Source organism: Rhincodon typus, chromosome 7 (assembly GCF_021869965.1).
Source record: "Rhincodon typus isolate 14 chromosome 7, sRhiTyp1.1, whole genome shotgun sequence".
NCBI lineage: Eukaryota > Metazoa > Chordata > Chondrichthyes > Orectolobiformes > Rhincodontidae > Rhincodon > Rhincodon typus.
In genome coordinates, this window is record NC_063338.1 from 74,467,722 (window position 1) to 74,482,602 (window position 14,881).

At 39.3% G+C, this 14,881-nt stretch overlaps 1 protein-coding gene across 1 annotated transcript in view; it reads right to left on the reverse strand.

The window, feature by feature from the left end:
- Positions 1-14,881, reverse strand: part of gtdc1 (glycosyltransferase-like domain containing 1) — a 226,869-nt gene that overhangs the window by 24,718 nt on the left and 187,270 nt on the right. Inside the window, exons 7-8 of the mRNA XM_020512422.2 lie at positions 7,811-7,881; positions 4,585-4,676 (exon numbers count right to left, since the gene is read on the reverse strand). Coding sequence (XP_020368011.2) covers positions 4,585-4,676; positions 7,811-7,881 — 163 coding nt within the window. The remainder of the gene's footprint in view (positions 1-4,584; positions 4,677-7,810; positions 7,882-14,881) is intronic.

Below are 14,881 nucleotides of genomic sequence, written 5' to 3' on the forward strand. Positions count from 1 at the left end.
CCTCTGATGCTGCTTGTCCTGCTGTGTTCATCCAGCTCTACACCTTGTTATCTCAGATTCTCCAGCATCTGCAGTTCCTACTATCTCTGAGACCAGAATTGAATTCAGTATTCCAAAAGTGGCCTCATCAATGTCTTGTACAGCTGCAGCATGACCTGCCAACTCCTGTGCTCAATGCACTGAGCAATACAGGTAAGCATACCAAACGCCTTCTTTGCTACCCTGTCTACCTGTGACTCCACTTTCAAGGAACAATGTACTTGCACTCCTATGTCTCTTTGTTTGGTGACACTCCCCAGGACCTTACCATTAAGTATGTAAGTCCTGTCCTGATTTGTTCTACCAAAATGTAACACCTCACATTTATCTAGATTAAACTCCATCTGCCACTCCTTGGCCCATTGGCCCATCTGATCAAGGTTCCATTGTACTCTGAGGTAACCTACTTCGCTGTCCCCTACACCATCAATTTTGGGTTCATCTGCAAACTTACTAACCATACTTCCTTTATTCACTTCCAAATCATTTATATCAATGACAAAAAGCAGCAGACCCAGCAGTGATCCTTGCGGCACACCACAGGCCTCCAGTCTGAAAAGCAGCCCTCCACCACCACCCTCTGTCTCTTACCTATGAGCCAATTTTGCATCCAAATCGCTGGTTCTCCCTGTATTCCCTGCGATCTAACCTTGTTAAGCAACCAGAAGAATTCTGGGTAATCCAAGATGGAGGACAGGAGAAAATTGTGGCTGTAAGAGATGCTCCATTTTTGAGCAGTTTTTGGTGCTAGAGCTGATTTCCTCGATTTCTTGGAGCAGTAATTACTGTTTTTAAGCTATTGCATTGTTTTGGAACTACAAAGGAAAAAAAATGTCTGACCAAATAATTATAGTTATTATCATGTATATTTTCCTTTTTTTTTAAATTAACCATTCCTGCCTGAAAAGCAATATGAATACATGATGAACATCTGTATTTAGCAGACAATGACTTTATAGGGTTAAAAGTTTTAAGTATTTCCCCATTTTTATCAGCAATTGAGAAACATTGGAAAATTGACAGTCCAAATAAATGACCTAAAAGCCTAGGTGGAATTTTAGGAGATATATCTATACCACAGCCATTACCAAAAGAGTGTTTGCAACATGTCAGTTTATTTTCTTTTCATTCCGCACTCTCTGTTACTCCTTTCCTAAATCTCATGTGGCTATTCCTCTAGTGTGAATCTAGACAGTGAGTTTCCTATTATACATAAAATGGTCACCACTGTTATTTAGTGATATCAAATGTAAACAGAACATAATACCACCTATCCTCTCTGTAATGACCCAGCAGTGTGATCCTTTGCTTTATTAATGTCAAACTTTTTGTAGTTTCTGTGTTAGCTAATGTTCACAGAGATTTGTACTAAACTGCATGAACTAAATTTACATAGAAATCATATCAAAGGATTTCCATCCAATCAATCTGGATGTGAATCAAATCTAGGTTCCAAAGACAAAGAAACAATGCGCTAACCCACTGCACCACCCAATCCCTGTACGTTTAACCTGTAGTCACTAACTGCTTAAAAGTGTTTCTAGGCCACAATAAATACTGTACATTCAACATGTCAATCAACTTTCTTGTCATTCACATTTACATTTCACCATAAGAATTTAACACAGTCTAAAACGATCTGTTTGAAAGAGGTTTCGAAAGAGGCAACTATTCTTCGAAACATTGTAACAGACAATTGACTTCAATCAATCATTTGGGAAGTAACAATTGCAAAAATCTAACAGCATACATTTTGAATTAGAAAAGTTTCAAATACTGGATGCAGCTGGAGAGTTGGCAACAGTTTCCCTTTAAAGCTTAGGCCTAACCAGAAGAATGTGCAGTATGCAGTGTGCAGGAATGATGAGGAACAGAAGAACTGTGCACTCAGCATTCTGAAGTATTATGAGCTGACATTTGAACTATTGGCAAGTTAATAGACATTGAGAGATAATGACTTTGAAATTGTGTGTTAAATTGAGTTTTTGTTTTGCACGTTTTTAACCTAATTGACAGGGATTTACCATTTTGCAGAGTTGAACTAATGGGATTTTTAAAAAATATATGGTAAAGTTTCATTTAAATAGCTACTGAAATTAGAATGATGGTGAACTAGTTTAGTAAAGAAAAGCTATCAATGAATGAATACTGCTGTCTTAGTTAATAAAATGTTAAATTATATTCAGGAAACACCTCAATTTGCACAATTAAGTTTCCAATTTCTTTGACTTTTCAGGTTACAGTTTGATTTTAGCCACAGCTTCTTTTTAGAATTTAATTTTGGTAGTAATATCAGTGGACTAGTATTGCAGAGGACCAAAGAATGCTCTTCCACAGCATTAAATTAGATTAATAAAATATGGACCAAAAAGCTGCTCTCATGGTCACTAAACTATTGATTGTCATAAAAATAAATCTGGTTTGCTAATGTCCTTTAGGAAAAGAAATCTGCAGTCCTTATCTGGTCTGCCCTAGATGTGTTTGCAGATCCACAGTCATGTGCCTCTTAACAACCCTCTGAAGTGGCCTAACAAGCCAGTCAGTTCAAGGTTGGGAGAAAATTGTGGCTGTAAGAGCTGCTCCTCTTTTGAGGTTTTTTCAGCGTTAGAGCTGATTTCCTCAATTTCTTGCTGTAGTAATTACTGTTTTATAAGCCGTTGCATTGTTTTAGGACCATGGAAAATAAATTCTGACCAAATAATATAGCTTTTATCATGTATATTTTCATTTTTCTTATTAACTGTTCCTGCCTGAAAAGTAATACGAATGCTTGATGAAAATCTGTGTTTAGCTGGTCTTCCCGGCCTTGTCAAAAATGCCCACATCACATGAAACAATAACTAAAAAATCCCATATGATTCTGCAGAATACTGGAAGTAATGTATGCAGCGATACAGCTGTCTCTACATAGAAGCAAATACAATACTATAAATTCACAATTATCCTCAGTTGATAGCTGAAACTAAGTTGTAGGCATAAGTTATGTAATCCTTGAAAGGTCTGTCTTATTGCATGTAAGCATCTGTTTAATTCAACATTAGTTGACTGCATATAACAATATTCCACTACATGTATTCACGTCATCATATTCCTCATCAAAATAATTCTAATAGAACTGTAATCCTAAAAGCATGTCAACAATTGTAGAATATAAAGGCTTTCTATATCATCATATGAAAACTTGTATCTACCAACTGAATGAAGTTTTGCTTTTTAATTTGTTTGCTCCTTGCTTACCTAGCTAGATATCTTAACTTTAGGAGGAAAAAAAAAGTTTACATTTGCAAAATATACATCACGGATTTAATATTTTAGTTTTCTCTGAATATTATACAGTACTCAAGATTTCTACAGGTTCTTCTCAGAATTTAGTTTTGGTGATGAATTCAGTTCAACTGCTACTGGCCTGTTATTTTCAAGAGCAAATCATTATTGACATTAATATTACTTTAAAAATATTTTTCCAAAATTTTCCAGACACACAATGCTCCATGTAAGCTGTGCTGCAACAAAAGTCCCCTTTAAGACACCACCTGTGCATTAACATGTTAAAAAAAATCTGAAAGAGACCATTACTTAAATAAATCACCCAGACATTTCAAACAAAAAAATGAGAGGGAATAAATTAATGGGATACCTTTCAAACGTTTTCATATTCACTACTGGGCTTGCCCGAGATAAAATGTTTTTAACTGAACTCAATTTTCAAAATGGCACAACAATGAAATCTATTAGAAACCTCTCCTATCTGCTTGTCATTGACATGAAGTTTGTCTACTAATGGATTAGTCTTAGCTTAGCTAAACAATTGAAACAAGATGGATGTATTCACAATAAAAACCGAAAGAACCGCAGATACTGTAAATCAGAAACAAAAGCAGAAACTGTTTGAAAAGCTTAGCAGGTCTGTTCTGAGGAAGGGTCACTCGACCCGAAATATTAACTCTGATTTCTCTCCACAGATGCTGCTGGACCTGCCAAGCTTTTCCAGCAATTTCTGTGGATGTATTCACAACCATTTTTTAAAAAAAGTTGAAATGTTTAATGGATTTGAGAATCATTAGTAAAGACAAATTGGGTTTTCATTTCACACACCATGCAAGCTCAAACCATTTCAAATACAGTCAGTGTCTCAACATTTATTGTCAGCAGTGCAGCTCAGCAGAACCAGCCAATTCCTGTTCATGCAGCACTAGAAGTGTTGGTTTTCCTGTTCATCCTAATCTAAATAAACAGAAAGCATAGAATCTAACACTCCTTTCTCTAAATTTCTGAGTGGATTTCATTTTTGGAATTCAATTAGCAATTCAAAGTAAACACAACTATTTTTGAAGAATAGCAGTTTTTGTCTAGTGTTATAAATGCTTGGCTGAGTTCTAATTATGCGATTACAAAATCAAGAAAGAAGGAAAAGCTCAGATGTCTATCAATTCAGTACATTGGCATGTAATGTCATGGGCAGTAGCTTGTGAATGAAACTTGTAGAAAAACAAGCAGTTGACCAGGTATTTTTCTCCCCCTCCGTTAATTAATTAAATAAATTACCTTAACAGCATTCCTTCTTGCAAGATCAGGTCTTTTGCAGAAATTCTGAAGCCTCTTAAATAGCTGTTGAGGCGTAGAATAGAGGTACACCTCTGTAAGTAAATCAATTAGAAGTTTTTGTGAAACAATCGTCAAAGGAAGTATGTAAAAATCAAAACACTTTATTGATTAAAACTATGTTTAGCTCTATATGGAGATCCAATGCAAATAGAACATAGCTGTGGTATTGGGTCCAGTAGGATGGATGTTACAGAAACACAATATGTTCGTTCGAAGACTTGGGTGCCACTGGCTAGGTCAGCATTTACTGATGATTGCTAATTGTCCTCGAGAAGGCAGTGAAAAGCTGCCTTCTTAAACCAATGCAATCCATGGTGCTTTTAGGGGAGGCATTGAAAGATACTGACCCAGCAATAATGATGGAACAGTGATATATTTCAAAGTCAGAATGTGTGTGGCTTGGAGGGAAAGTGAAGCTGGATACAATTCATTTTCCAATGCTAACCCTTTGATGAGAACCCATACACCTGCTAGAATTGAAACTTTGTACAACAAATAGTACAGGTTTAATTGGTACATCACACTGATAATGACACAAATAAAAACTAAAACATTTTAATGTGGATAGAAGTACACCTCACCACACCAAATGTTGAGTGAAAATCAAGAGAACTGTTCTTGCTCAGTCGTGATTATTTAACTACCAACAACATAGTGCTGGTGGAGCAGGAGCAGCTCAGATAAATTTTATGGACTATGTCTTCAAATAGCAACATAGGTGTCTATGCACTGTGTTTATTGGGCAGGCCTTATTAAACAGGCGTCTTCAAAATAGATTTCAACTCACTGACACCTTAAAATGCCAGACAGATCAATATCCTGAGGGGAAAAGAAATGCATATCTTGGACTGGAGTCTGACCATAGTTTCCAGTTGTGGTTCAGAATTCATGCTGACTTTAAACTTGGTGCTTAAAGGAATTAATGTTTTGTGGTGGAGACTGGAGTGCACAATTGGCAGCGTGGCAGTACAGTAAAGCCTGCACCAACTTGCTTGTAGACGCTAGGTAAAAGACTCTGGTGTTACATAGTCAACTGATAAAATGGTGGATTTTTCTAAGAGAAACTTATTGTACAAAGGAACAGGGGATTTGAGTTTTCTACATTGCAAATAACTGTTATAACAAATATTCTAATACATAATAAAACTCTTTGTAAAACATAAATTCAATAAAAAGTTTTAAAAATCCAATCAAGTATTTAATTAATCCAAGCTTCTTAACCATAGAGTGGTTAGAATGTGGAACTTGCTATAACATGAAGAGTAGGAAAATGGCATAGATTGTCAGGTATGACACAAAAAGGAATAGATGGATGTGCAAAGATGACTTAAGTAGAGTAGGGTTAGGGCTTGTATGGAGGATAAACAATAACACAAACTATTGAACTGAAAGGGCCTTTTCTTTGCCGCAGATCCAATGCAATTCTAAATGATCTTTTAATTTTTTAGGTCAAACATTTCTATTACATTTTGAGGAGGAGTTTATTTAAATGGTAATTACTTATAAGAAAATTTTAAAAATATTATATTTTAGAACTTAATTATTGATAGATATTGATAATGGGTGGCACGGTGGCTCAGTGGTTAGCACTGTAGCCTCACAGCACCAGGGACCCGGGTTCAATTCCATCCTCGGGCGACAGTCTGTGTGGAGTTTGCACAATCTCCTCGTGTCTGCGTGGGTTTCCTCCAGGTGCTCCGTTTTCCTCCCACAATCCAAAGATGTGCAGGCTAGGTGGATTGGCCATACTAAATTGCCTGTAGTGTTCAGGGATGTGTAGATTAGGTGGGTTATAGGGGGATGGGTCTGGGTGGGATGCTCCAGTGGTCGGTGTGGACTTGTTGGGCTGAAGGGCCGAAGGGCCTGTTTCCACACTGTAGGGATTCTATGATTTGTTGATTACATAAACCGAAGATGTGAGACGAAGAACTGGAAGATTCTTTCGGTTCTAAGCGCTGTTCCAATGGATAAAGTTTTCCCATTGAAAGGAAAAATTGCTATGTTAAACTTGGCTTTTTTTGTTAGCCCTTTATTGGTTTAGTTTAGTTCATAATATTTACTTCATAAAACCAGGATTCAAGTTCCAAGTTTTCCAACTTTTATGCATGCTTCATATTCTTTTCACATTTGTTATTAACAGTTTTTCTATGTAAATTCAATACATTTGCCTAATTTCTGTAAAACATACTTTACAGTTACAATTTCTATTTAAAATCTTTTGATGGTGACTCTGCATACCTTCAGGGGGCCTGGAATTTGATTGGGACAGAGATTTCATCATTGAAAAGGTAAATGCCTTCATTGGATAAACATATGGATGATAATGGAATAGTTTAGGTTAGATGGGCTTCAGATTGGTTTCACAGGTCGGTGCAACATCGAGGGCCGAAGGGCCTGTACTGCGCTGTAGTGTTCTAGGTTCTAGGTTCTGGATAACACATGACCCATGTTATTTCTTAAATTAGTTTTGATTACTAGAAGGAATCGTAGAGGATTTTCAAGACTTTTTTCCTGTTACATATTCATGCATGTGTTGGCTTACATTGCTTCCCAGGCCACTAATATTTCAATTTTTCTAAAAATTCCTTGATTCCAAATCTTTGGCTTCTTAATTTTCTACCTCTAACCTCATCGAGGTTGCAACTCTCAAAGTTCTTGAAACTTTGTTTCAGGTCTCTTGTGCACTTCTGATTTTAGTCATACCATCACTGATGGTGTTGCTGTCAGCTGTCTAGTACTTAGCTCAGCAATTAACTTCCACCTTGTCGTCTTTCTCCCCGGTTTCTCCTGCTTCACATAATTCCTTAAAACCTACCTCTTTGTACAAGCTTGATGGTAGTCCTATTGTTTTATATAGCTTGGTGTCAAATTCATTAGATATCTGCCCTTGTGAGTTGCCTCTATTATAGTTTAGTGGGCTACCAGTACTATATAAATGCAAGTTTTTGTTGTAGACAGCTCTAGTTTATCCTCTTTGATTTGTTGCCTCTCCCAGAAGATTACATTGCTGTGAGGTCAAGGGGTGGGGAGGGGTAGAGGGGAGTGGCAGGGGGAATGAAGAACTGTTTGATCATAGCGTTCCAGCAATCAAGTTGTGACACAAGCTTGACAGAATAATTGCATCTTTCAAGCTTGTCAATAATATTTGTTAATACAAAAAAATTACCTGGAAAGATCTCTGGATAAACCAAGGCTTTAGGGCATAATGGATAGCAACCACAGTGAACTGCTTCCAGCCTAACAAATAAAAACATTCAACAAGTTAATGTAAAAATTAGAATAGGTGTGATAATATCAGCAAAAATACAAAAATATACTCATAAAATTACATATCATAAGGAATACCATACGCTCCCAAGTCTAAAAAATCCAGTAATATATAAAGTGATCAGTACTCCTTTATTAACATAACTAACTACCTTACAGTGCACAATTATATTATCGTCACTTTCCTGCTCTGAATTGACACTATTCTAACGTTTCTAAGATATCTGCACCTTAGTTGGATATTGATTGGGTTGCGGTACATGATTTAGAATAAAACCCTCTGCTTTTCTTTTTTGTTTAGAGGGAAGTGGTCAGCTATTCGTAGCAAACCAATTGTTCCTCAGCAATAATGTGGCTATTTTGATATAGACAAGCTAACCGAGAAAACAGGAGTCCTTTCAAATAGAGACTGTGGTCATGGTTTGCATTAAAGTAATTTTAAAATAAAACATTTATCACAAAATTACAGATTTTGTTGTGCTTTAGTATAAATTGTATACTTTTGAAATCAATCACTGAAAACTACAGTCAGAAGCAGTTTGAAAGTCTAACTGTGGACAATAATGGCCTGGATTTTCCAATAGCCAGATTCACTTCTGATGCATAGATGGGAGTTGCACATGGGGACGTTGAGGAATCCCCATTGTGGTAGGCACCAAAGGAATTGCTGGGAAATTTAAGATCCCGCTGGGCAACTCCCCTGTGCTTGGAACCCTCCAAAAGAATCCATTAAAATCACAGAATTTAAAGGGTTCAGTTGCAGTTAAGTACATAGTTACTCGGAATGTTAAGAATATCGAAACCTAATCTCGATGGGAGTAACATTTCAACTGATTCCAGTTTACCCTATAGACCCTTAACTACACTTCTCCAAATACCTAACTCCCCAGACCCTGCCTGTCATGTCCTCATCACCATGGACCTGCACACACCCTCCCCAAAACCTCATCCCATAACATGTTCCCTCTGCATCTGGGAACTAATTCTCTTGCCATGTTGCTGGAACCTCCCCTTCCCTGCTGTTCTTGCCCAACCTCCACCAGGTCCCAACTCTCCAACCCCACAGGAGGTCTGATTGTCTCCTGCTCCCCACTGGACCCGTTATCTCCCTTTCACCTTAATCTACTCTAAACACTTCATCTGTGACCTGGCTTCCTCGCCACCTTGCACCCTACTCCCTAACTACTTGGCACCATAAAGTCCTATCACCCTAACCACCTGGCACCTCATCTTCCACTTAGCATTTTAGCAAGACCTATGAAGATGACTCTGTGGTGCTGGGCCTTTAAATTTCAGAATATGGCAAATGACTGCTGTGAAAGAAAAGCGATGTGGTTGCCTTCCTTTAACTATGAACAGCTTGTCAAAATGGAAGAATGACTTCATTCTTCTGAAGGAGCCCAGGTCAGAATCTCAGAAAAGCTGTGGTCTTTCATTGCATAGAGAAAGACTCCTCAGAAAATCCAGTCCATACATGTACACACACTTTTTATTCCACATATTGCTATAATAGGCTTTCACATTTTAATATATTGTTATTTGTCCTTTATTTTGAAAAAAACTTGCAATATTTGAATTTTAGGTAGCGTTCAGATCCTGTTTCACAGTGATACTCACAATGATCTGGAAATGATGGGTCAATTGCTGTTTGAATGTTTCTTCAAACATGACTGTACCCTAGCAGCAACTTAGCTGAAAACGTAGCATTTATATAGTCTCATATGGCTCAGGTTCTAGTGTTGAGAAAAAAAATCAAATAAAATAATTGCTGATTCAATTATCATTCAGGAGTTAAGTTTTTACTAAATTTAAAAAAGTTACAGCAAAACTAAATTAGCATGCTGACAAAGGAGCTCCCACAAACTTCTAACAGGATTTGGTGACTATATGAAAATAATTTCCAAAAACAATGCAAATTTTGCAGAAATGTTCTTCATAACAGTACTCTTTGTTAGTCTGAATTATCCTGGGAATCAGTCTGGTGAGCATTTGCTGGACTCCCTCAATAGCAAGATTGTCCTACCTCAGACTAGGAGACCATAACTGCACACAATACTCAAGGTGTGGCCTCACCAAGGCCCTGTATAACTGCAGCAAGACATCCTTACTCCGATACTCAAATCCTCTTGCTATGAAGGAGAGCATGTCATTAGCTTTCCTCACGGCCTGCTGCACCTGCATGTCAACCTTCAGTGATTTCCACCATGACATCCAGGTCTCGTTGCATCGCACCTTTCCCTAAAACTGTCACCATTCAGAGGTTTAATTTATTTATTGTCATATGTACCTAAATACAGTGAAAAGTTTTGTTTACAAACAATACAGGCAGATCATAGTAAGCAAGGCCAGATGGATCATAGAGTGAAAAAAAATTTAGACAGAGGCATACAGGTTACAGGTCATGCGCTGGGCAAGATCAACATTAGCAAGATCAGCATTATTCGAGGTTAGAGAGTCCATATTAGAGAGTCTGATAATGGCCGGGAAAAAGCTGTTCCTAAACCTGCTGATGCGTGTGTTCAAGCTTCTGTATCGGCTGTCTGACGGAAGTGGTTGTAGGAGAGATTGCCAGGGTGCGATGGGTCTTTGATAATGTTGGCAGCCTTTCCACGGTAAAGAGCCATGTAAATGGAGTCCATGGATGGAAGGTTAACTTCCATGATGGTCTGGGCTGTGCACACAACCTTTTGCAGCTTCTTATGGTCCTGGGCAGTGCAGCTGTCATAACAGGCCGTTATGCACCCAGACAGTATGCTTTCAATGGTGCATCTATAAAAGTTGGTGAAGGTCCTTATGGAGATGCCAAATTTCCTGAGTTGCCTGAGGAAGAAGAGGCATTGTTGTGCCTTCTTGACCATTGCAACTATGTTGCAAGTCCAGGACAGGTTGTCGGTTACCATCACTCCTAGGAACTTGATGCTCTCCAACCTCTCAACCTCAGCTCCGCTGATGTAGATGGGGACGTGTTCTCCTCATTTCTTTCTGAAGTCAGTGATCAGTTCTTTACTTTTGGGGATGTTGAGAGAGAGACTGTTCACACTGCACCACATCACTAATGTCTCTATCTCCTTTCCATATTCTGACTCATTGCTATTAAATATCCATCCTACCACGGTGGTGTCTTTAGCAAACCATTTGCTAAATGGCGTTTGTTCGGAATTTGGCAACACAGTCATGGCTATATAGGGAGTACAGTAGGTAATAGTCTGTCTTCCTGTTTTTGTGACCAAAGTAGATAACCTCACATTTATCCACATTTATGCATTTGCCAAGTATTTGCCCACTGTCTGTCCAAGTCACCAGCAGCCTCTTAGCATCCTCCTTACAGCACACACTGCCACCTAGCTTAAAGTCATCTGCAAATTTGGAGATACGGCATTCAATTCCTTCATTCAAATCAATAAAGTATATTGTGACAGCTGAGGTCCCAGTACTGAACCTTGTGGCACCCACTTGTCACTGCCTGTCACCCTAAAAAGGGCCCGTTTATTCCAACTCTCTGCTTCCTGTCTGCCAACCAGTTCTCTATCCATGTCAATACATTATCTTCAATAGCATTAGCTTTAATTTTCCTTACTAATCTCTTGTGTGGAACCTCGTCAAAAGCCTTCTGAAGGTCCAGATACACAACATCTATTGATTCACCATTGTCTACTCTAATGGTCATATCCTCAAAAAATTCCAGAAGATTTGTCAAACATGATTTCCCTTCTGAGGTTCTGAGGAAGGGTCACCAGACCCGAAACGTTAAATCTGTTTTCTCCTCCACAGATGCTGCCAGACCTGCTGAGCTTTTCCAGCAACTTTGTTTTTGTTCATGATTTCCCTTTAGTGAATTCATGCGGACTAGGACCAACTCTGTCATTGCTTTCCAAATGCTTAGTTTTGACATCCTTAATGATTGACTCTAGCATTTTCCCCACCACTGATGTCAGGCTAAGCAGCCTATGACTCCCCATTTTCTCTCTCCATCCTTTCTTTAAAGAATGGAATTACATTTGCTACACTCCAGTCCATTGGAGTTCTTCCAGAGTCTACAGAATGCTGGAAAATGATCACCAATGCATCCGCTATTTCTAGGGTCACTTCCTTAACTACTCTCTATGACTCTATGATGCACATAACTGTTACCCACAGCGGTTAGAAGGCAATCAGAACATGGCCATAGTTAACACTCAACAATACACTGCTACAGCTTAAAGTGGGAATTGAGGAGACAGTGCTTTGATTCTGACCTGTGACATTGCTACTCATTAATTTCTCATTAAGCACCTTTAACAAATAACACCAGAGACCCGAATGGCGTGATACTAATAAAGGTGAAATGGGGAGCAAAGATGACAAGATAAATCAAGATTTCAGTAAAACAGTGCTACATTTGGGTTTTAAAAGTCTATCGTGTGTTACAAAGAACAAAGAAAATTACAGCACATGAACAGGCGCTTCGGCCCTCCAAGCCTGCGCCGCCGATCCAGATGCTCTATCTAAACCTGTCGCCTATTTTCCAAGGATTTGTATCCCTCTGCTCCCTGCCCAATCATGTATTTGTCTAGATACATCTTAAATGATGCTATTGTGCCCGCCTCTACCACCTCTGCTGGCATCATGTTCCAGGCACCCACCACCCTCTGCATAAAGAACTTTCCACACATATCTCCCTTAAACGTTTCCCTCCCTCACCTTGAAATCATGACCCTAGCAATTGCGTCCCCGACTCTGGGAAAAAGCTTCTTGCTATCCACCCTGTCTATACCTCTCATGATTTTGTAGACCTCAATCAGGTCCCCCCTCAACCTCCGTCTTTCTAATGTAAATAATCCTAATCTACTCAACCTCTCTTCATAGCTAGCGCCCTCCATACCAGGCAACATCCTGGTGAACCTCCTCTGCACCCTCTCCAAAGCATCCACATCCTTTTGGTAATGTGTCGACCAGAACTGTACACAGTATTCCAAAGTCCTATACAACTCTAACATGACTGCCAACTCTTGTACTCAATACCCCGTCCGATGAATGAAAGCATGCCGTATGCCTTCTTGACCACTTTATCGACCTGTGTTGCCACCTTCAGGATATAATGGACCTGAACACCCAGATCTCTCTGTGCATCAATTTTCCCCAGGGCTTTTCCATTTACCGTATAGTTCGCTCTTGATTTGGATCTTCCAAAATGCATCACCTCGCATTTGCCTGGATTGAACTCCATCTGCCATTTCTCTGCCCAATTCTCCAATCTATCTATATTCTGCTGCATTCTCCGACAGTCCCCTTCACTATCTGCTACTCCACCAATCCTTGTGTCGTCTGCAAACTTGCTAATCAGACCATCTATATCTTCCTCCAGATCATTTATGTATATCACAAACAGTGGTCCCAACACGGATTCCTGTGGAACACCAGTGGTCACAGTTCTCCATTTTGAGAAACTCCCTTCCACTACAACTCTCTGTCTCCTGTTGCCCAGCCAGTTCTCTATCCATCTAGCTAGTACACCCTGGACCCCATGCGACTTCACTTTCTCCATCAGCCTACCATGGGGAACCTTATCAAACGCCTTACTGAAATCCATGTATATGACATCCACAGCCCTTCCCTCATCTATCAACTTTGTCACTTCCTCAAAGAATTCTTTCAAGTTGGTAAGACATGACCTTCCCTGCACAAAACCATGCTGCCTATCACTAATAAGCCCATTTTCTTCCAGATGTAAATAGATCCTATCCATCAGTATCTTCTCCAGCAGCTTCCCCACCACTGACGTCAGGCTCACCAGTCTATAATTACCTGGATTATCCTTGCTACCCTTCTTAAACAAGGGGACAACATTAGCAATTCTCCAGTACTCCTGGACCTCACCCGTGCTCAAGGATGCTGCAAAGATATCTGTTAAGGCCCCAGCTATTTCCTCTCTCGCTTCCCTCAGTAACCTGGGATAGATCCCATCCGGACCTGGGGACTTGTCCACCCTAATGCCTTTTAGAATACCCAACACTTCCCCCCTCCTTATGCTGACTTGACCTAGAGTAATCAACATCTATCCCTAACCTCAACATCCGTCATGTCCCTCTCCTCAGTGAATACCGACACAAAGTACTCATTAAGAATCTCGCTCATTTTCTCTGACTCCTCGCTTAACTTCCCTCCTTTGTCCTTGAGTGGGCCAACCCTTTCTCTAGTTACCCTCTTGCTCCTTATGTATGAATAAAAGGCTTTGGGATGATAAAACAGATGATAAAATTTACGTTTATTTATGTAAAAATATTATGACCCCATGACACTCCAATTTGCTTTGTCTCTGATATGATAGCCTCTGTCTACCACATTTCATGCAGTGCAACAATGTAAACAAAGGATAATCCCACAGACAACAAAATACAAATGACGAGCTAATGTGGTTTCGTGTTACTGGTTAAAAGGCAAATCTTGGACAGATGCTAGAGGGAACTTTGAATAGTTTCATAGAATCCTGAAAGTACAAATAGGGCATCTCATCTGAAAGATGGCCACCAACAATGCAGCATTGAGTTAGCTTCCTAGAATGAATTCAAGTCTCTGCAGAAGGTAGGTAATACAGATTACCTGAGTCCTAAAAGCAGGCTGGTGGCCTTGTAATCGCTTCCAGAAATACCTTATTATTCTTATTTTACATCATGTTTAAAGATTGCACAGTGTTACCACACCACAGTAAATACATATTTGACTACTTTCTGGTGACCTTGGAATTACAAGGTCTCATGAAATCACTATGTCTGCTATTTCAGCAGTGACATTAACCTATTTATCATTGCTAAAATAATGGACAAGGAATTTTCAAATAAACTCATCTTCATACTTGTATTAGAGATAGTAGGAACTGCAGATGCTGGAGAATCTGAGATGACAAGGTGTAGAGCTGGATGAACACAGCAGGCCAAGCAGCATCAGAGGAGCAGGAAGGCTGACGTTCTGGGCCTAGACCCTTCTTCAGAAA